The sequence below is a fragment of the Pristiophorus japonicus genome, chromosome 6 (genome assembly GCF_044704955.1).
Source record: "Pristiophorus japonicus isolate sPriJap1 chromosome 6, sPriJap1.hap1, whole genome shotgun sequence".
In the NCBI taxonomy this organism is placed as follows: Eukaryota; Metazoa; Chordata; class Chondrichthyes; family Pristiophoridae; genus Pristiophorus; species Pristiophorus japonicus.
In genome coordinates, this window is record NC_091982.1 from 13,568,193 (window position 1) to 13,588,548 (window position 20,356).

Sequence of the window (20,356 nt, forward strand, 5' to 3'; positions counted from 1 at the left end):
TTGAAAGAAGCAATGTGTATACTTTTGAGTAACCGGAATGTGGACTAACAATATTGCAGGAACGATGGGCCAAATAGCCACCTTGTTTTCATAAGTGGGCTGTTTGTGTTTTAATGGGATGGGAAGTGTATTGTCATCACTCCCTTTATTGAAGGCAGTTGGTGAATATTATTAAAGATGCCAACTTGCAAATTTGCCCATTGAATGTTTGTAATTCACAAAATACAATGTTCTTGCTGGTTTGCAACAAAGTCAGTTCTAGTATGAGGTGACATTATAGGTATGTATAATAAAGTAAATAGTATGAATAAATATATTCAAGAAACGACTTCCAAGTTGAATCAAGACAGGACAAGGCACAGGTTAAAAATTTTTAAATGCTAATTTTTACAACTGTTGTGTAGTTCTTTACACACTGATTAACTAGTAGAGCAGTGGCGGTAAATACCCTGAAATTATTTAAGACACATGGATTGTCGGTTATTTCTGGATGAATGAGCAAAGGTAGGCTGAATGGCCCTTCTCATTTGTATCTAATTTTGTGTACGTATATTTTTGACTTTTCACTATGTAGTGTGAGTATTATGTAAAAATGTTAGACATTCACTGCAGTTTGTGATCCTGTGTTTACAGATTTTGGATTTCTGGATTCTTTCAGAGATTGTAGACCAATGTCGAACCGGGTATATGTGGACCCAAAGGGTTCTTATGATGACTATCAGTATCCAGTAGTGTTTTTGCCACCGTACGAGAATCCTCCTCCCTGGATCCCACTACATGAGGTAACCATGTTGTTTATACAAGTTATTTTTAATGCTGCGCTGGTGACCTAATGGTAAAAGCGTCAACCAACATGCTACTGACCAAAATGTTCCAGACACGATACCTGATCTTTTGAGTTAACTGGTCTCAATTGGTGCAATAGTTGGGGTGCTGGAATTGGCCTTGGCATCCCTGGGCTAAAGAGGATAAAAATCAGCTGGGATTCTTATTCCTGATTAACCTAATGAGGTCAGTTTTATACTATGGGCCTGTACAAGAAGCTGAGAAAGAGTTCCAAAATGTATTTTGCACATGATCATTACAGCCAGTAGAGAGAGAATAATGTCATTACATCCTTTGAAGTTGGATTCTAAACAATGTTGTAGCTCCCCAGGTGACCCAGTTCTGTACATGACTGTCTTATCTGTTCTAGTTTAAGAAATACATATTTTATCTGTGAAATGTTTTTCCCATTTGCTATTAATGTGAATTAGATAGAATGCAATGTAATCCTTTTGCACTATCATACTTGCTTTTACTAAAAGGAGTAATTCTCTGAGCTAGTAAATCTTTTGCAGTCCCTTGTTTTTTGTGGTATATATCAACGATTTAGATTTGAATGTAGGGAGTATGATTAAGAAGTTTGCAGACGACACTAAAATTGGCTGTGTGGTTGATAATGAAGAGGAAAGTCATGGGCTGCAGGACTGGTCAGGTAGGCAGAGCAGTGGCAAATGGAATTTAATTCAGAGAAGTGTGAGGTGATGCACTTTGGAAGGGCTAATAAGGAAAGGGTATACACATTAAGCAGTAGGCCACTTAATAGTGTAGATGAACAAAGGGACCTTGGAGTGCTTGACCACAGATCCCTGAAAGTAGTAGGCCAGGTGGTTAAGAAGGCATATGGAATGCTTGCCTTTATTGGTCGAGGCATAGAATATAAGAGTAGGGAGGTTATGCTTAAATTGTATAATACTTTGGTTAGGCCACAGCTGGAGTCATCAAAGGCAGTCCCTCGGAATCGAGGAAGACTTGCTTCCACTATGAGTCCTTAGGTGGCTGAACAGTCCAATGCAAGAGCCACAGTCCCTGCCACAGGTGGGACAAACAGTCGTTGAGGGTAAGAGAGGGTGGGTCAGGTTTGCCGCACGTTCCTTCCGCAGCCTGTGCTTGTCTTCTGCATGAACTCGCCGACAAGTCTCGGCGCTTAGCACCCTCCCGGATCCACCTCCTACACCCAGGGCGGACTTCGGCCAGGGACTCCCAGGAGTCGGTGGGGATGCTGCACTTTACCAGAGAGGCTTTCAGGGTGTCCTTGTAACACTTCCTCTGTCCATCTTTGGCTCATTTGCCGAGTAGAGCGCTTGTTTCGGAAGTCTCGTGTCTGGCATGCGGACGACGTGGCCCGCCCAGCGGAGCTGATCAAGTGTAGTCATGCTTCATTGCTGGGGATGTTGGCCTGGACGAGGACGCTAATGTTAGTGCATCTGTTCTACCAGGGAATTTGTAGGATCTTGCGGAGGCATCGTTGATGGTATTTCTCCAGCAACTTGAGGTGTCTACTATACGTGGTCCATGTCTCTGAGCCATACAGGAGGGCGGGTATTACTATAGCCCTGTAGACCATGAGCTTGGTGGTAAATTTGAGGGCCTCGTCTTCGAACACTTTTCCTCAGGCGGCCGAAGGCTGTGCTGGCGCACTGGAGGTGGTGTTGAATTCTCCTCATCAATGTCTGCTTTTGATAAGAGGCTCCCGAGGTATGGGAAATGGTCCACATTGTCCAGGGCCGCGCTGTGGATCTTGATGACTGGGGAACAGTGCTGTGCGGCGAGGACAGGCTGGTGGAGGACCTTTTTGTCTTCCGGATGTTTAGCGTAAGACCCATGCTTTCGTACGCCTCGGTAAATATGTCGTCTGCGTCTGCACACACTCAAAGGCTGAACTCCAGGACATTGTCGACGTATTTACCGAGAGTAACAAAAGCTGGAGTACTGCGTGCAGTTCTGGTCGCCATATTATAGGAAGGACGTGATTGAGAAGGTGCAGAGGAGATTTACTAGGCTGCTGCCTGGAATGGAGGATCGTAGTTATGAGGACAGATTGGATAGGCTGGGTTTGTTCTCATTGGAACAGAGGAGGTTGAGAGGAGACCTCATTGAGGTGTACAAAATATTGAGGGGCCTGGACATAGTGGATAATGGTCTATTTCCATTGGTGGAGGGGGCATAGTTTTAAGGTGGTTGGTGGAAGGTTTAGAGCGAATTTGAGGAGGGGCTTCTTTATGCAGAGGGTTGTGGGGATCTGGAACTCGCTGCCTGGAAGAGTGGTGGATGCAGAAACCCTCACCACTTTTAAGAGATGGTTGGATGGGCACTTAAAGTGCAGTAACCTGCAGGGTTACAGACCTAGAGCTGGTAATTGGGATTAGACTGGATGACCTTTTGTTGGACAGCGCAGATATAATGGTAAGTACTGCAGGGAATAGAATGCGGCCAGGGTGATCTCCTGGACTAGTTTCGATCACCTGGATGAGACGGAGAGGAATTTTCCCAGATTTTTTCCCCCTAAATTGGCTTGGGTTTTAACTGGTTTTTGCCTCTCCCAGGAGATCACATGGCTCTGGTTGGGGTGGAGTTTAGAATGTTTCAGTATAAGGGGTGTTGCATTTGTGTGAGGCGGACTGGTTGGGCTGGGTGCTCTTTGCCTTTCCGTCATTGTTCATAGGTTTAGATGTAACCTTTAGGGCTGCTGACTGAGGGCCGTGCGGCTCTTTGTCGGCTGGCGCGGACACGATGGGCCGGAATGGCCTCCTCCTGCGCTGTGATAGAAACATAGAAATTTAATCAGTAAACACCAATCTAGTAATGTGGTGCATGATTTTGTTTAGGTATATTTGACTTCTCACTATGCAGTGTGTGTATTTTCCCTTAATTTAAGGGGAAAGTGTGGCTATGGATACAAAATTTGCTCAGTGACAGGAAGCAAAGGGTGGTGGTGGATGGATGATTTTCAGACTGGCATGTGATTTGCAGTGGTGTTCCCCAAGGGTCAGTTTTGGGTCCATTACTCTTTGCAATTTTTATAAATGACCCAGATTTGGGTGTAGGGAGCAGTATTATAAAATTTGCAGATGAACTTGGCAAAGTAGTAGATCATGACGAGGATAGTTATAGGCTTAAGGAAGACATAGACAGGTGAAATGGGTAGAAGCAGAGCAGATGGAGTTCAATGCGGAGGGAGAGGACTAATTTAGAAAGACAGTATGATACAAATGGCCCGATTTTGAAAAGTGTAGATGAGATCTTGGTGTCCACATCCACACATCCTTAAAGATTGCAGGACAAGTTGATAAGGTTATTAAAAATCTGTTTTACTTCTGTTTAAAATAAGGGATCGAATATAAAAGCAGAGAGATCATGCTAGAATTTTATAAATCATTGGTTAGGCCTCAGCTGGAGTATTGTGGACAATTCTGGACACCACACTTCAGGAAAGATGTAAAGGCCATAGAAAGGGTACAGAGGAGGGTTTACCAGGGTGTTGCTAAGGATGAAGGACTTCAGTTATGAGGTGGGTTGTAAAAGTCAGGAATGTTCTCCTTGGAACAGAGAAGGTTAAGAGGTGACCTAATAGATGTTTTCAAGATGAAAGGCTTTGATTAGAGTAAATAGGAAAAAAATATTCCCTCTGGCGTGTGGGTGAATAATTAGAGGTCATAGATTCAAAATCATTGGCAAAAGATCTAGAGAGGAGATGAGGAGAAATGTTTTCACTAAGTTGTCAGGATTTGGAATGCTCTACCTGAAAAGGTGGAGAAGCTGATGCCATAATTAATTTTAAAAGGGAGTTGGACAGGTACTTGAGGATAAAGAACTTACTGGGTTACAGACAAAGCGGGGATGACTGCTTTTTCAAAAAGCCTGCATGGACACGATGGACCAGATGGTGGCCTCCTGTGCTGTAAGTTTCTATGATTCTATGTAAGCTGCAATTACATAAAGCATATAAAAGATTTAAGCGGACAATGTAACTTTTCAAAATGTGTTAATTGTCTCAAATTCAAAAAAAAATAACAGCACATTACAATTGTTACGAAATGAGCCATCCTGAACTTTGATAGTTGTGGGGAATGACATTTCAAAAACGGTGTCCTTTCTGTGCTCTGTTCAGTGAAGCTGCAACATCAGTGGTCATGAAGGTAAATTTGAATTTTTCAGGGAATGAAGAATACAGTTTTATGCATATTTTTAAAAAGACTACAGTGTTTTGAAAATTATTTTTAATTGATTTCTTAGAGGTTACATCACTCAGACTACAACAATGAACTGACCCAGTTTTTGCCTCGATCAATCCAACTGAAGAAACCTCCTGGGGCTCAGGTACCCTTCATACTCAAACATGTTTTTTGTAAATTAGGGGACAGGGTTATTCAGTCTCGAGTGCGTTGGCTTCTGCTGACATCTTTACTGCTAAATTTCGATGTAAGGAATAGTTTTCTGCTAAATGTTAATAAAAATTGTGTTCTCAACCAGTTAAATGTTTTTTTTAAGCAAGTTGCAACGGTTGGAAATGCAAACTAATACACCGCAAGAGTGGTGGGATGTGGGTTTGATTCTGTGATTGGCTCAGCCAGTGAGTTCCTGTCGAAAACCAAGACCCAGAGGTGTGGTCAACCTCTTTACAGAGAGGAAAAAAGGAATGTCTGAGAGATCCCCCAACCCCTGGAGTACCCTTTCCAGTCTCTAGTCATTGTGGCTTTAGTAGGTTAGTGGGAAGAGAATTGCAGCCTGGTCTGATGCAATGGAAGTTTTTTTTTCTGTCTGCTGGCTGTAAGGGTTCTACATGAAATGAGTTTGAGGCAGTCACAACTCAATCCTAGCAGTCAACAAACTGTCTCTAATTTGACACTATATTGCTTTTAACAGTGTTCCAATGTTATGTGCTGGTCTGTTTTGATGTGGCCAGTGGTTGAGTTGGCTTGACTTGGGGAGGAGAGAATAAATGGCTGAAAAACAGCACTGCAGTTTTTCTCAGATTTTCTGAGAGTAGCCCAAAGTTGAGATAATCTGCTACAAATTAACACGGTGGCAATTTTGGTGTTGTAAATAACCATATGGTGATGAAGCTAATTGTAGTGTTTTAATTATTGCTCTGGCTATAATTGGATAATTCAGGGCTTTATCTGAAGGGTAACGGAATGCAATCCTGGAAGTTCTGAAATTGTGATTTTCCACAAACTTAATTGTGTCCCTGTTTCTTGCAGCTTGGATTCAACATCCGAGGGGGCAAGGCCTCACAGCTTGGCATCTTTATATCAAAGGTTGGTATTCTTAGCTTAAATGTTATGGCTTTGTGCACTGCTGTTACATATGATGCCGAAGTTAGATTTTCTGAGTTACAGCTTGAGCAAAAACATGGGCACCCAGAGTCAGCAAGCATTTTCATGCCAGGTTCAGAGTAAAAGGCCTTCTATTCTGTGCCAACAATGCACCTTAACCTTGAGAATGACACCTACTGCACCAGCATGGTTTTGTTTCTATTTTCCATCATAGCATTCCAGCAGCCTCACTGAGTGACACTGCCAGTTAAATGCTGAATTAAAGAGTTGTGTGCCGTGGTGCCATGATCACTAGGAACTGGATTTGAGACTGTCCAAATTCATTTCACATAGGACCCTTAGGCCAGCAGAGAAAGCAGACTTCTGTCCATCTGCCTGAATTGGATTTAAACCCAGAGGTTACGGCCAGCATTTTTTTAAATTTAAGATTTTCAGAATTCCTCCAGCACAGATCTGCTACCTGAATACTCATTACTCCTTGGTTGACACCACACAGGCATTCTATTTCCTGAAACTTGCATTCTTCATTTGACAAAGCACAGAAATTCACCACACAGACATAAAATCATTTTCCCCTTTGCACCACTCTCGGTTGAGACAAAGGCCAATTGTTGACCTGCTCCCAGATCTCTGCCAGCACAGAAGACCCAGAAAGATGAGAAGCGGCTTTAAATAAGAGCGGCTATGTGTGTGTTCTTAAGTACTAACCTCTGTGTCTGGGCAATTACATTGTACCACAGGTGATTCCTGATTCTGATGCAGATCATGCAGGGCTGCAGGAGGGAGATCAGGTACTTGCTGTGAATGACATTGACTTTCAGGATATAGAACATAGCAAGGTGAGTACCAGAATCCAATAACACACAGAGAGATGTGTAGAATTGGGACATTTGTATGAATACTTTATATAGAAACATAGAAAATAGGTGCAGGAGTAGGCCATACGGCCCTTCTAGCCTGCACCGCCATTCAATGAGTTCATGGCTGAACATGCAACTTCAATACCCCATTCCTGCTTTCTTGCCATACCCCTTGATCCCCCTAGTAGTAAGGACTTCATCTAACTCCTTTTTGAATATATTTAGTGAATTGGCCTCAACAACTTTCTGTGGTAGAGAATTCCACAGGTTCACCACTCTCTGGGTGAAGAAGTTTCTCCTCATCTCGGTCCTAAATGGCTTACCCCTTATCCTTAGACTGTGACCCCTGGTTCTGGACTTCCCCAACATTGGGAACATTCTTCCTGCATCTAACCTGTCTAAACCCATCAGAATTTTAAACGTTTCTATGAGGTCCCCTCTCATTCTTCTGAACTCCAGTGAATACAAGCCCAGTTGATCCAGTCTTTCTTGATAGGTCGGTCCCGCCATCCCAGGAATCAGTCTGGTGAACCTTCGCTGCACTCCCTCAATAGCAAGAATGTCCTTCCACAGGTTAGGAGACCAAAACTGTACACAATACTCCAGGTGTGGCCTCACCAAGGCCCTGTACAACTGTAGCAACACCTCCCTGCCCCTGTACTCAAATCCCCTCGCTATGAAGGCCAACATGCCATTTGCTTTCTTAACTGCCTGCTGTACCTGCATGCCAACCTTCAATGACTGATGTACCATGACACCCAGGTCTCGTTGCACCTCCCCTTTTCCTAATCTGTCACCATTCAGATAATAGTCTGTCTCTCTGTTTTTACCACCAAAGTGGATAACCTCACATTTATCCACATTATACTTCATCTGCCATGCATTTGCCCACTCACCTAACCTATCCAAGTCACTTTTCAGCCTCAGTATCTTCCTCGCAGCTCACACTGCCACCCAACTAAATTTCATCCGCAAATTTGGAGATACTACATTTAATCCCCTCGTCTAAATCATTAATGTACAGTGTAAACAGCTGGGGCCCCAGCACAGAACCTTGCGGTACCCCACTAGTCACTGCCTGCCATTCTGAAAAGTACCCATTTACTCCTACTCTTTGATTCCTGTCTGACACCCAGTTCTCAATCCATGTCAGCACACTACTCCCAATCCCATGTGCTTTAACTTTGCACATTAATCTCTTGTGTGGGACCTTGTCGAAAGCCTTCTGAAAGTCCAAATGTACCACATCAACTGGTTCCCCCTTGTCCACTCTACTGGAAACATCCTCAAAAAATTTCAGAAGATTTGTCAAGCATGATTTCCCTTTCACAAATCCATGCTGACTTGGACCTATCATGTCACCTCTTTCTAAATGCGCTGCTATGACATCCTTAATAATTGATTCCATCATTTTACCCACTACCGATGTCAGGCTGACCGGTCTATAATTCTCTGTTTTCTCTCTCCCTCCTTTTTTTAAAAAAAAGTGGGGTTACATTGGCTACCCTCCACTCGATAGGAACTGATCCAGAGTCAATGGAATGTTGGAAAATGACTGTCAATGCATCCGCTATTTCCACGGCCACCTCCTTACGTACTCTGGGATGCAGTCCATCAGGCCCTGGGGATTTATCGGCCTTCAATCCCATCAATTTCCCCAACACAATTTCCCGACTAATAAGGATTTCCCTCAGTTCTTCCTCCTTACTAGACCCTCTGACCCCTTTTATATCGGGAAGGTTGTTTGTGTCCTCCTCAGTGAATACCGAACCAAAGTACTTGTTCAATTGGTCTGCCATTTCTTTGTTCCCTATTATGACTTCCCCTGATTCTGACTGCAGGGGACCTATGTTTGTCTTTACTAACCTTTTTATCTTTACATATCTATAGAAACTTTTTCAATCCGTCTTAATGTTCCCTGCAAGCTTCTTCTCGTACTCCATTTTCCCTGCCCTAATCAAACCCTTTGTCCTCCTCTGCTGAGTTCTAAATTTCTCCCAGTCCCTGGGTTCGCTGCTATTTCTGGCCAATTTGTATGCCACTTCCTTGGCTTTAATGCTATCCCTGATTTCCCTTGATAGCCACGGTTGAGCCACCTTCCCTTTTTTATTTTTACGCCAGACAGGAATGTACAATTGTTGTAGTTCATCCATGCGGTCTCTAAATGTCTGCCATTGCCCATGCACTATCAACCCCTTAAGTATCATTCGCCAATCTATCCTAGCCAGTTCACGCCTCATACCTTCAAAGTTAGCCTTCTTTAAGTTCTGGACCATGGTCTCTGAATTAACTGTTTCATTCTCCATCCTAATGCAGAATTCCACCATATTATGTTCACTCTTCCCCAAGGGGCCTCGCACAACGAGATTGCTAATTAATCCCCTCTCATTACACAACACCCAGTCTAAGATGGCCTCCCCCCTAGTTGGTTCCTCGACATATTGGTCTAGAAAACCATCCCTTATGTATTCCAGGAAATCCTCCTCCACCGTATTGCTTCCAGTTTGGTTAGCCCAATCTATGTGCATATTAAAGTCACCCATCATAACTGCTGCACCTTTATTGCATGCACCCCTAACTTCCTGTTTGATGCCCTCCCCAACATCACTACTACTGTTTGGAGGTCTGTACACAACTCTCACTAACGTTTTTTGCCCTTTGGTGTTCTGCAGCTCTACCCATATAGATTCCACATCATCCAAGCTAATGTCCTTCCTAACTATTGCATTAATCTCCTCCTTAACCAGCAATGCTACCCCACCTCCTTTTCCTTTTATTCTATCCTTCCTGAATGTTGAATACCCCTGGATGTTGAGTTCCCAACCCTGATCATCCTGGAGCCACGTCTCTGTAATTCCAATCACATCATATTTGTTAACATAAGAACATAAGAATTAGGAACAGGAGTAGGCCATCTAGCCCCTCGAGCCTGCTCCGCCATTCAATAAGATCATGGCTGATCTGGTCGTGGACTCAGCTCCACTTACCCGCCCTCTCCCCGCAACCCTTAATTCCCTTATTGCTTAAAAAACTATCTATCTTTGACTTGAAAACATTCAATGAACCAGCCTCAACTGCTTCCTTGGGCAGAGAATTCCACAGATTCACAACCCTCTAGGAGAAGAAATTCTTTCTCAACTCGGTTTTAAATTGGCTCCTCCGTATTTTGAGGCTGTGCCCCCTAGTTCTAGTCTCCCCCACCAATGGAAACAACCTCTCTGCCTCTATCTTGTCTATCCCTGTCATGATTTTAAATGTTTCTATAAGATCACCCCTCATGGGAATCAAGGGGTATGGTGAGAAAGCAGGAATGGGGTACTGAAGTTGCATGTTCAGCCATGAACTCATTGAATGGCGGTGCAGGCTAGAAGGGCCGAATGGCCTACTCCTGCACCTATTTTCTATGTTTCTATGTTTCTATCCTTCTGAACTTCAAGGAGTAAAGACCCAGTCTACTCAATCTATCATCATAAGGTAACCCCCTCATTTCTCGAATCAGCCTAGTGAATCGTCTCTCTACCCCTTCCAAAGCTAGTATATCCTTCCTTAAGTAAGGTGACCAAAGCTGCACGCATTACTCCAGGTGCGCCCTTACCAATACCCTATACAGTTGCAGCAACACCTCCCTGCTTTTGTACTCCATCCCTTTCGCAATGAAGGCCAACATTCCATGTGCCTTCCTGATTACCTGCAAACTAACCTTTTGGGATTCATGCACAAGGACCCCCAGGTCCCTCTGCACCACAGCATGTTGTAATTTCTCCCCATTCAAATAATATTCCCTTTTACTGTTTTTTTTTCCCAAGGTGGATGACCTCACACTTTCCGACATTGTATTCCATCTGCCAAACCTTAGCCCATTCGCTTAACCTATCCAAATCACCTTGCAGCCGCTCTGTGTCCTCCACACAACCCGCTTTCCCACTAATCTTAGTGTCATCTGCAAATTTTGTTGCACTACACTCTGTCCCCTCCTCTAGGTTATCTATGTATATTGTAAACAGTTGTGGTCCCAGCACTGATCCCTGTGGCACACCACTAACCACTGATTTCCAATCGGAAAAGGACCCATTTATCCCGACTCTCTGCTTTCTGTTCGCCAGCCAATTCTCTATCCATGCTAATACATTTCCTCTGACTCCGCGTACCTTTATCTTCTGCAGTAACCTTTTGTGTGGCACCTTATCGAATGCCTTTTGGAAATCTAAATACACCACATCCATCAGTACACCTCTATCCACCATGCTCGTTATATCGTCAAAGAATTCCAGTAAGTTAGTTAAACATGATTTCCCTTTCATGAATCCATGTTGCGTCTGCTTGATTGCACTATTCCTATCCAGATGTCCCGCTATTTCTTCCTTAATGATAGTTTCAAACATTTTCCCCACTACAGATGTTAAACTAACCGGCCTATAGTTACCTGCCTTTTGCCTGCCCCCTTTTTTAAACAGAGGCATTACATTAGCTGTTCTCCAATCCGCTGGTACCTCCCCAGAGTCCAGAGAATTTTGGTAGATTATAACAAATGCATCTGCTATAACTTCCGCCATCTCTTTTAATACCCTGGGATGCATTTCATCAGGACCAGGGGACTTGTCTACCTTCAGTCCCATTAGTCTGTCCAGCACTACCTCTCTAGTGATAGTGATCATCTCAAGGTCCTCCCTTCCGACATTCCTATGACCAGCAATTTTTGGCATAGTTTTTATGTCTTCCACTGTGAAGACGAAAGCAAAATAATTGTTTAAGGTCTCAGCCATTTCCACATTTCCCATTATTAAATCCCCCTTTTCATCTTCTAAGGGACCAACATTTACTTTAGTCACTCTTTTCCGTTTTATATATCTGTAAAAGCGTTTACTATCTGTTTTTATGTTTTGCGCAAGTTTACCTTCATAATCTATCTTCCCTTTCTTTATTGCTTTTTTAGTCATTCTTTGCTGTTGCTTAAAATCTTCCCAATCCTCTAGTTTCCCACTAACCTTGGCCACCTAATACGCATTGATCTTTGATTTGATACTTTCCTTTATTTCCTTGGTTATCCACGGCTGGTTATCTCTTCTCTTGCCGCCCTTCTTTTTCACTGGAATATATTTTTGTTGCGCATTATGAAAGAGCTCCTTAAAAGTCCTCCACTGTTCCTCAATTGTGCCACCGTTTAGTCCTTGTTTCCAGTCTACTTTAGCCAACTCTGTCCTCATCCCACTGTAGTCCCCTTTTATTTGCATCTATTTGCACAGTTAATTCATCCGCCTTATTACGGATACTCCTTGCATTAAGACACAAAGCCTTCAGGCTTGTTTTTTTAACACCCTTTGTCCTTTTAGAATTTTGCTGTACGGTGGCCCTTTTTGTTCTTTGCCTTGGGTTTCTCTGCCCTCCACTTTTCCTCATCTCCTTTCTGTCTTTTGCTTTTGCCTCCTTTTTGTTTCCCTCTGTCTCGCTGCATTGGTTCCCATCCCCCTGCCATATTAGTTTAACTCCTCCCCAACAGCACTAGCAAACACTCCCCCTAGGACATTGGTTCCGGTCCTGCCCAGGTGCAGACCGTCCGGTTTGTACTGGTCCCACCTCCCCCAGAACCAGTTCCAATGCCCCAGGAATTTGAATCCCTCCCTGCTGCACCACTGCTCAAGCCACGTATTCATCTGCAATTCCTACTCTGACTAGCACACGGCACTGGTAGCAATCCCGAGATTACTACTTTTGAGGTCCTACTTTTTAATTTAGCTCCTAGCTCCTTAAATTCGTTTCGTAGGACCTCATCCCTTTTTCTACCTATGTCGTTGGTCCCAATGTGCACCACGACAACTGGCTGTTCTCCCTCCCTTTTTAGAATGTCCTGCACCCGCTCCGAGGCATCCTTGACCCTTGCACCAGGGAGGCAACATACCATCCTGGAGTCTCGTTGTGGCCGCAGAAACGCCTATCTATTCCCCTTACAATTGAATCCCTTATCACTCGCTCTCTCACTCTTTTTCCTGCCCTCCTGTGCAACAGAGCCAGCCACGGTGCCATGAACTTGGCTGCTGCTGCCCTCCCCTGATGAGTCATCCCCCCCCCCCCCCCAACAGTACCCAAAGCAGTGTATCTGTTTTGCAGGGGGATGACCACAGGGGACCCCTGCACTACTTTCCTTGCACTGCTCTTCCTGCTCGTCTTCCATTCCCTATCTGGCTGTGGACCCTTTCCCTGCGGTACGACCAACTCGCTACACGTGCTACTCACGTCATTCTCAGCATCGTGGATGCTCCAGAGTGAATCCACCCTCCGCTCCAAACTCCGCAACGCGGTCCGTCAGGAGCTGGAGGCGGATACACTTCCTGCACACGTAGTCGTCAGGAACTCTGGTGTCGTCCCTGAGTTCCCACATGGTACAGGAGGAGCATATCACGTGACTGAGCTCTCCTGCCATGACTTAACCCTTTGATAAGCAACAACAATGCTAAAGTTTACTCACTGTTATAGAAGAGAAAAAAGAAAAACTACTCACCAATCACCAGCCAATCACTTACCCCCTTGGCTGTGATGTCACCTTTCTGTTTCTTTCTACTTCTTTTTTGCCTTCTCCCTGTAGCTGCACCAGTAGGCCTCTCCACGCACCTCCGATGCTGCTCCCGACTGCCGCCGCGTTGGGCCTTTATAGGCCTCTCGCCGACCCCGGAACTCATGCCTCTCCACGCACCTCCATATGAACCTGAAGACTAAAGTTTTATGGCGCATGTGTTTTAAAAGTGTGTGCTTTAGGGACCAGTGTGTGACCTGGCAGTTAATGGTGATAAATGGCAGGAGTAGGCCATTCGGCCCCTCAAGCCTGCTCTGCCATTCAATAAGATCATGGCTGATCTTCTACCTCAACTCCATTTTCCTGCATTATCCCCACATCCCTTGATTCCCTTAATATCCAAAAAATCTATCGCTCTCTGTCTTGAATATACTCAACGACTGAGCCTCCAAAGCGCTCTGGGTAGTGAATTCCTAAGATTCACCACCCTCTCTGAAGAAATTTCTCCTCATCTCAGATCTTATCGAAGCGTATAAGATTGAGGGGGCTTGACAAGGTGGATGCAGAGAGGATGTTTCCACTGATTGGGGAGACTAGAACTAGGGGGTATAATAGAATAAGGGGCCGCCCATTTAAAACTATAAGGAGGAATTTCTTCTCTCAGGGTTGTAAATCTGTGGAATTCGCTGCCTCAGAGAGCTGTGGAAGCTGGGTCATTGAATAAATTTAAGACGGACAGTTTCTTAACTGATAAGGGGTTATGGGGAGCGGGCAGGGAAGTGGACCTGAGTCCATGATCGGATCAGCCATGATCTTATTAAATGGCGGAGCAGGCTCGAGGGGCCGTATGACCTCCTCCTGCTCCTATTTTTATGTTCTTGTGTAAATGGCCGACCCTTTACTCTGAGACTGAGATCCCTGGTTCTAGACTTTCCAGCCAGGAGAAAAATCCTCCCTGCACCTACCCTGTCAAGCCCTGTAACAAGTTTGTATGTTTCAATGAGATACCCCTCTTCTAAAATATAGAAAATATAGGCCTAGTCTACTCAATTAATGGCCCATCCACATGATTGACCTGGAATTGGTGGAATGTGTGTGGGATACTTTGAAGGCTAACAAATCTTGTCTGAACAGAAGCCCTGGAGACATAACACAAGCTATTATATCATTATTTGACCCTTGGTTTAAAGTTCAGGGGAATGTTGATGACAGTTATTATTCAAAAAAGAAAATACACTAGTTGATCAGATAATCATCATGTTGGTTGCTAATGTTGGATGAGTTCTGGTTCAGTTAACTTGTATGTGTTGTAGCAACAAAAAAAATTGTTCCTGTAGAGAAAAAATCATGTCTCTTTCCTTTTAGAGCTGTTGCTGAGTTGCATTTGTTTCTGTTGCTTAGGCTGTTGAGATCCTGAAATCTGCCAGAGAAATTACAATGAGGGTTCGCTATTTTCCATACAGTAAGTACAAATCTAAATGTTTTAGGAACATGAGTAGGCCAATCAGCCCCTTGAGCCTGTTTTGCCTTTTAACTGGATCATGGCTGATCTCAAAGCCATTTATCTGCCTTTGAATCATATCCCTTCATACCCACGCATCTATCGATCTGAGTCTTGAAAGCTTCAATCAATCCAGCATCCACAGCCCTTTGTGGGAGAATTCCAGAGTTCTACTACCCTTTCAGTGAAGAGGTGCTTCCAAATGGCCTAGCCCTAATTTTAATATTATGTCCTCCTGTTCTGGGTTCCTCACTAGTAAATAGATTCTCTTAATTTGCACTCTTGAATTGTTTTATTATTTTAAATACCGCGATTAGATCACACCTTAATCTATTATACTCGAGGGAAATAATTAGCCAAGTTAATTAAACCTGTCCTTATAATTTAATCATTCTGGTGACTCTGTGCTGCATCCCCTCCAAGACCAAATATACCTTTCCTGAGGTGCAGTGCGCAGAACTGAACGCGGTACTCCAGATGGCGCTGACCAAGGCTCTCTACAAATAAAACATCATTCCCTCCCCTTTGTATTCCAGTCCCCTTGAGATAAAGGCCAACATTGCATTAGCCTTTTCGATTGCATTTTGTTCCTGTCCACTAGCTTTTAGTGACCTTCCACGTGCACAATTTCTACTTTCTTACTATTTAGAAAATACTCCAATTTGTCTTTCGTGGATCCAAGGTGGATGACCTCACAGTTCCTTACATTGAACTCCATTTGCCAGTTTTCCACATTCTCTTAATCTGTCTTTGTCTTTGTCCCTTTGCAAGTTCCTGCTCCCATCTACACTACTTACTGTGCCTCCAAACTTAATGACATCTGCAAAGGGGTAATCCATTTAGGACCGAGATTGGGAGAAACTTCTTCACTGAGTGGTTAACCTGTGGAATTCTCTACGGCAAAAATTTGTTAAGGCCAGTTCATTAGATATATTCAAAAGGGAGTTAGATATGGCCCTTGCGGCCAAAGGGATCAAGGGGTATGGAGAGAAAGCAGGAAAGGGGTACTGAGGTTGAATGATCAACCATGATCTTTGTTGTGTATGGAGAGTCAGACTGAACACTGATCTCAAAGTAAAGTGTGACCGTAGTCTTTTATTGCAGGTCTCCAGAGTGCCTCTCCAGCCTGTGAAGTCTTCTTAAATACCTGTGTTCCCAAGGGATTATGGGATTCCCTTGGGACTCCAGGGAATGAGCCCTCTGGTGGCTGTACAGAGTAAATACAAGTCCGCATATATAAAATCTTATTGAATGGCGGTGCAGGCTCGCAGGGCCGAATGGCCTGCTCCTGCACCTAACTTCTATGTTTCTAAACTTAGATATAAATGCTCTATTCCTTCATCCAAGTCATTTATAAATATGGTGAAAAGCTGAGGCCCTAGTACAGTTCCCTGGGGAACACCACTCGTCACATCCTGGCATTCAGTGCATGTACTCTTTATCCCTACTCTGTCTCCTACCTCCCAACCGATTTTCAACCCATGTTGCACAGTTGCGTCCAATTAGATGTGCTTTCATTTATGCTAATAATCTTTTGTTTGCAACCTTATCCAATGCCATCTGGAAGTCCATAGCTAAGTACCATCCATTCGCATTTCCTTATCTACCATATTAGTGGACTCAAAGAAATTCACTAGATTAGTCCGACACGACTACAGAAATCCATGCTGATCAGCTCAAATTTGTCCACTAATCGGTCCCTAATGATAGATTGTAGTAACTTCCCCACAACTGTTGCTAAACTGACAGGTCTTCGTTACCTGGTTTCTCTTTCCCAATCATAAATAATGGAGCGTCATGAGCAAAGTTGGTAGTTTGTCTTTTTACCCTGGCCTGTTATATATTTAATTAATTAGCCCCTCAGTCAAGTATAACCAACTATATATTTAAAATTAATGTGTGCATAATAAATTAAGCACGGTTTAAATTCCTGAGGCTCCCTCTGCATTGACTATGACTCCATTTTTTAAAAATTCCATTTGTTTGACCATTCTGCACTCTTACCGCCAGTCAGGGTCTGTCGCACTACTCCGCTGTTCCTAGAAATTGCTTGAAGTACCCTTGGAGGAGAGGAACCTCTCTGGGGTGGTAGTTCACGTATCCCCTTATTTCAATTTTTTTTCACGTTGTATTCTGAAGTACTAACTGTTGCTGGAAATTTTTTAGTTAGTGACAGATGTCAGCTGTGGCTCAGTGGATAGCAATCTTCCCTCTGGGTCAGAATGTTGCGGGTTCAAGACCCACTCCTGAGATTTAAGCACAACATCTGGGCTGACGCTTCAGTGCAGTATTGAGGGAGTGCTGCACTGTCGGAGGTGCCATCTTTCGGATGAGATGTTAAAAGTCTTCCCCCCTCAGCTGAACATAAAAGATCTCGAGGCACTATTTTGAAGAAGAGCAGATGAGCTCTCCCTAGTATCCTGACTAATATTTATCCCTCAACCAACACCTTTTTTTTTTAAAAAGAAATCTGGTCATTTTCACATTGCTGTTTATAGGAACTTGCTGTGCGCATATTGGCTGCCATGTTTCCTACATTACAACATTACACTTCAAACATATTTCACTGGCTGTAACATGCTTTGGAACATCCTAAGGTCGTGAAAGTCGCTATATAAATGCAAGTCTTTTTTTCCAACTACCTCACTCAATTGGCCATTTCATATGTCTGGACAGTGAATGTTGACAGATTGTTTGACAGTCAAGGGCAACTCACCAAAACCTGATCCTGTCCTCACCAATTTTCCTTCTAATTTTTTTTGGGCACGCATGTTTTTTTTGTAAAAAGCCAGTGAGCCGCTGTGCAGGACCTTCAGCGCTGCGCGGCCGCGCATCTTAAAGGGAACATTCGTCCTCGCCCAACACGTGTGTTTTTCCAGCCGTGGTAACTGAATAATTTGGACTGGGAAAGCTGGTAGGTTTTTTTCCTCCTCCCGGATGTTGAGGCCAGTTGTAGCATCCTAGCTGTGATCAGCTGCTAACAACAGTACATGCCAGGCATCAAATCTGGGTTCTTCCAGTTCTCTGATGCATTACTGCACAAGTATCTTCAGGCATAGGGGAGCTTCAAAATTCTTTCTTTCTTTCAGATAAAAGATTAAAACGTAATTCCTTTAATCAAATTCTAATGAACAGCAACTTTTATTTATAGCGTGCTTTAAGCATAATGCTTCAAAGGCATTATCAAAAATGGACCCAGCAAAAGGAGGAGATATAAAGGGTGACCAAAATTGGTGGGCTTTAAGGAGGACCTTAAAGGAAGAGACAGATGAATGAATACATCTCCCAGCAAGTCCAAAACTAAGGTTCTGCAAAAGGGATATTAATCACTAGGGGGCCGAAATTTATCAGCTGACTGCTGCACAGTCCCGCCAACATTCCTCCTGAAGATCCGCTCACTGCCACTTTCGGGGTGGGTGGGAGGGGAGAGCCACCAGGAACCGCCCGCTGACGTCAGCGGATGGCCGAGTGGCACAACTGACCTCCCGCCCGTCGAGCTCCCAGATTTCTACGGGTGGGAGTCGGCGGCAGAACAGGGCTGGACCACTGGCTGTAAGCGGGTCTGTCCTCGACGGTGAGTATGAAGAAATTGGAAAAAAGGTAAGTGAACATTTTTTTACAATTTTGAACAGCGACTTACCTGCACGGGGTCCCCCGGAGGTCTTCCAATAGTTTTTTAATTTTTTATTGATTTTTTATTTCCAGTTCTTCGACTCTTCGTGGGCCCGACTCCATCCTCAGCGGCACTTGGGCGGCAAGCGCCTCTGCTGCCGAGAATGAGACCTCCTGCCCACTGCCGCCCAGATTGGCGGCGTACATCATCCATTTGCCAACCTTCAAGGGACCTCTGCCATGAATATCCCGCCGAAAGTACCGTCCGGTACCTCGGGGGCACTTGGGTGGGCGGGGGCCTTGATGAAAATCGTCCCTTAAGTGTTTAATTGCCTCAATATTCGTCCATTGGCTAATGCCATCATGTTAAATTCCTGTCTACTTTAATGCAATTCTTAACCCATTAAAAGAAACTGGCTAATCACTGTAGGCATAGGCATTGCCCGTCCCAATTAAATACAAATGGGAATTTACTACCGATAAGTTTCATGTATACAGTTCAGTTGCATACATTTTCAATACCACAAGTAATTAAGCATATTGAATGTAGTCTGCCACTGGTTGGGGTTGCCATCTATCCTTTGTAGACTGCCTAGAAATTTCTAAAATATGAACTAGATACCAAAATTCTGTCTTAAAGTAGTCCATTTTTTCACATTTGTGATGTAGAAGGATCAGTTATTAAGGTTTTAAATTAATTTCAGCAAAAAACAAATCCAACTTAAATTATGATCCTCTGCTATATTCCTATTCTGTCCACTGTCAAGTTTTGCCCATGGATAGTAAGTACAGTGAATGCTAATTTGGTCAAAATGTTAATGAAAATAGATGGATTGCTACTGATAGAGTAGAGGTATAAGATCTGAGGGCTTTCTGTATGAGGATCTAAGCAGCATGGCTTTTGTGTTTGGTACAATGAAGGTAGCAGGTTATATTTCAGCAGTGAGGCACTAACAAGCATTTATATTCCATTTATATTTACCTCTTACAAATGTGGTGATCCACATACCACAAGAGGCAGTGCTGTAATATAAATGAGGTAAACTGCTGCTAACAAAAGTAAATGGGTACCACTAGTAGGACCAACTCTATTATTGCTGCAGGCAGTCTGAACTGTCAACCCATCCATGAATTCCGCAATATGATTTTTATTTTACATTGCTGGCTTGAATGATCTGTTCTGATAGTAAATGTCTACATTGGGGAAGTCACAAAAATTACTTTGTAGCATACACAGTTTTAGGATTGAAAGCTACTTACATTCTTGATCCTCTTGAGTTGGATTGTCATGGATTGTCACACAAAAGCCATGACATGATGGGTCCAAGTCAGCGTGGATTTGTGAAAGGGAAATCATGCTTGACAAATCTTCTGGAATTTTTTGAGGATGTTTCCAGTAGAGTGGACAAGGGAGTACCAGTTGATGTGGTATATTTGGACTTTCAGAAGGCTTTCGACAAGGTCCCACACAAGAGATTAATGTGCAAAGTTAAAGCACATGGGATTGGGAGTAGTGTGCTGACATGGATTGAGAACTGGTTGTCAGACAGAAAGCAAAGAGTAGGAGTAAATGGGTACTTTTCAGAATGGCAGGCAGTGACTAGTGGGGTACCGCAAGGTTCTGTGCTGGGGCCCCAGCTCTTTACATTGTACATTAATGATTTGGACGAGGGGATTAAATGTAGTATCTCCAAATTTGCGGATGACACTAAGTTGGGTGGCAGTGTGAGCTGCGAGGAGGATGCTATGAGGCTGCAGAGTGACTTGGATAGGT

General features: G+C 43.7%; 1 protein-coding gene across 2 annotated transcripts in view; it reads left to right on the forward strand.

Annotated features, from left to right (window-relative positions):
- The window catches only part of pdzd11 (PDZ domain containing 11), a 30,112-nt gene that overhangs the window by 5,701 nt on the left and 4,055 nt on the right, over nt 1-20,356 (forward strand). For both annotated transcript variants that reach the window (XM_070882628.1, XM_070882629.1), the window contains exons 2-6: nt 634-782; nt 5,059-5,142; nt 6,027-6,083; nt 6,842-6,940; nt 14,871-14,931. In XM_070882628.1, the coding sequence (XP_070738729.1) occupies nt 672-782; nt 5,059-5,142; nt 6,027-6,083; nt 6,842-6,940; nt 14,871-14,931 (412 nt within the window). In that variant the 5' untranslated portion in view covers nt 634-671. The remainder of the gene's footprint in view (nt 1-633; nt 783-5,058; nt 5,143-6,026; nt 6,084-6,841; nt 6,941-14,870; nt 14,932-20,356) is intronic.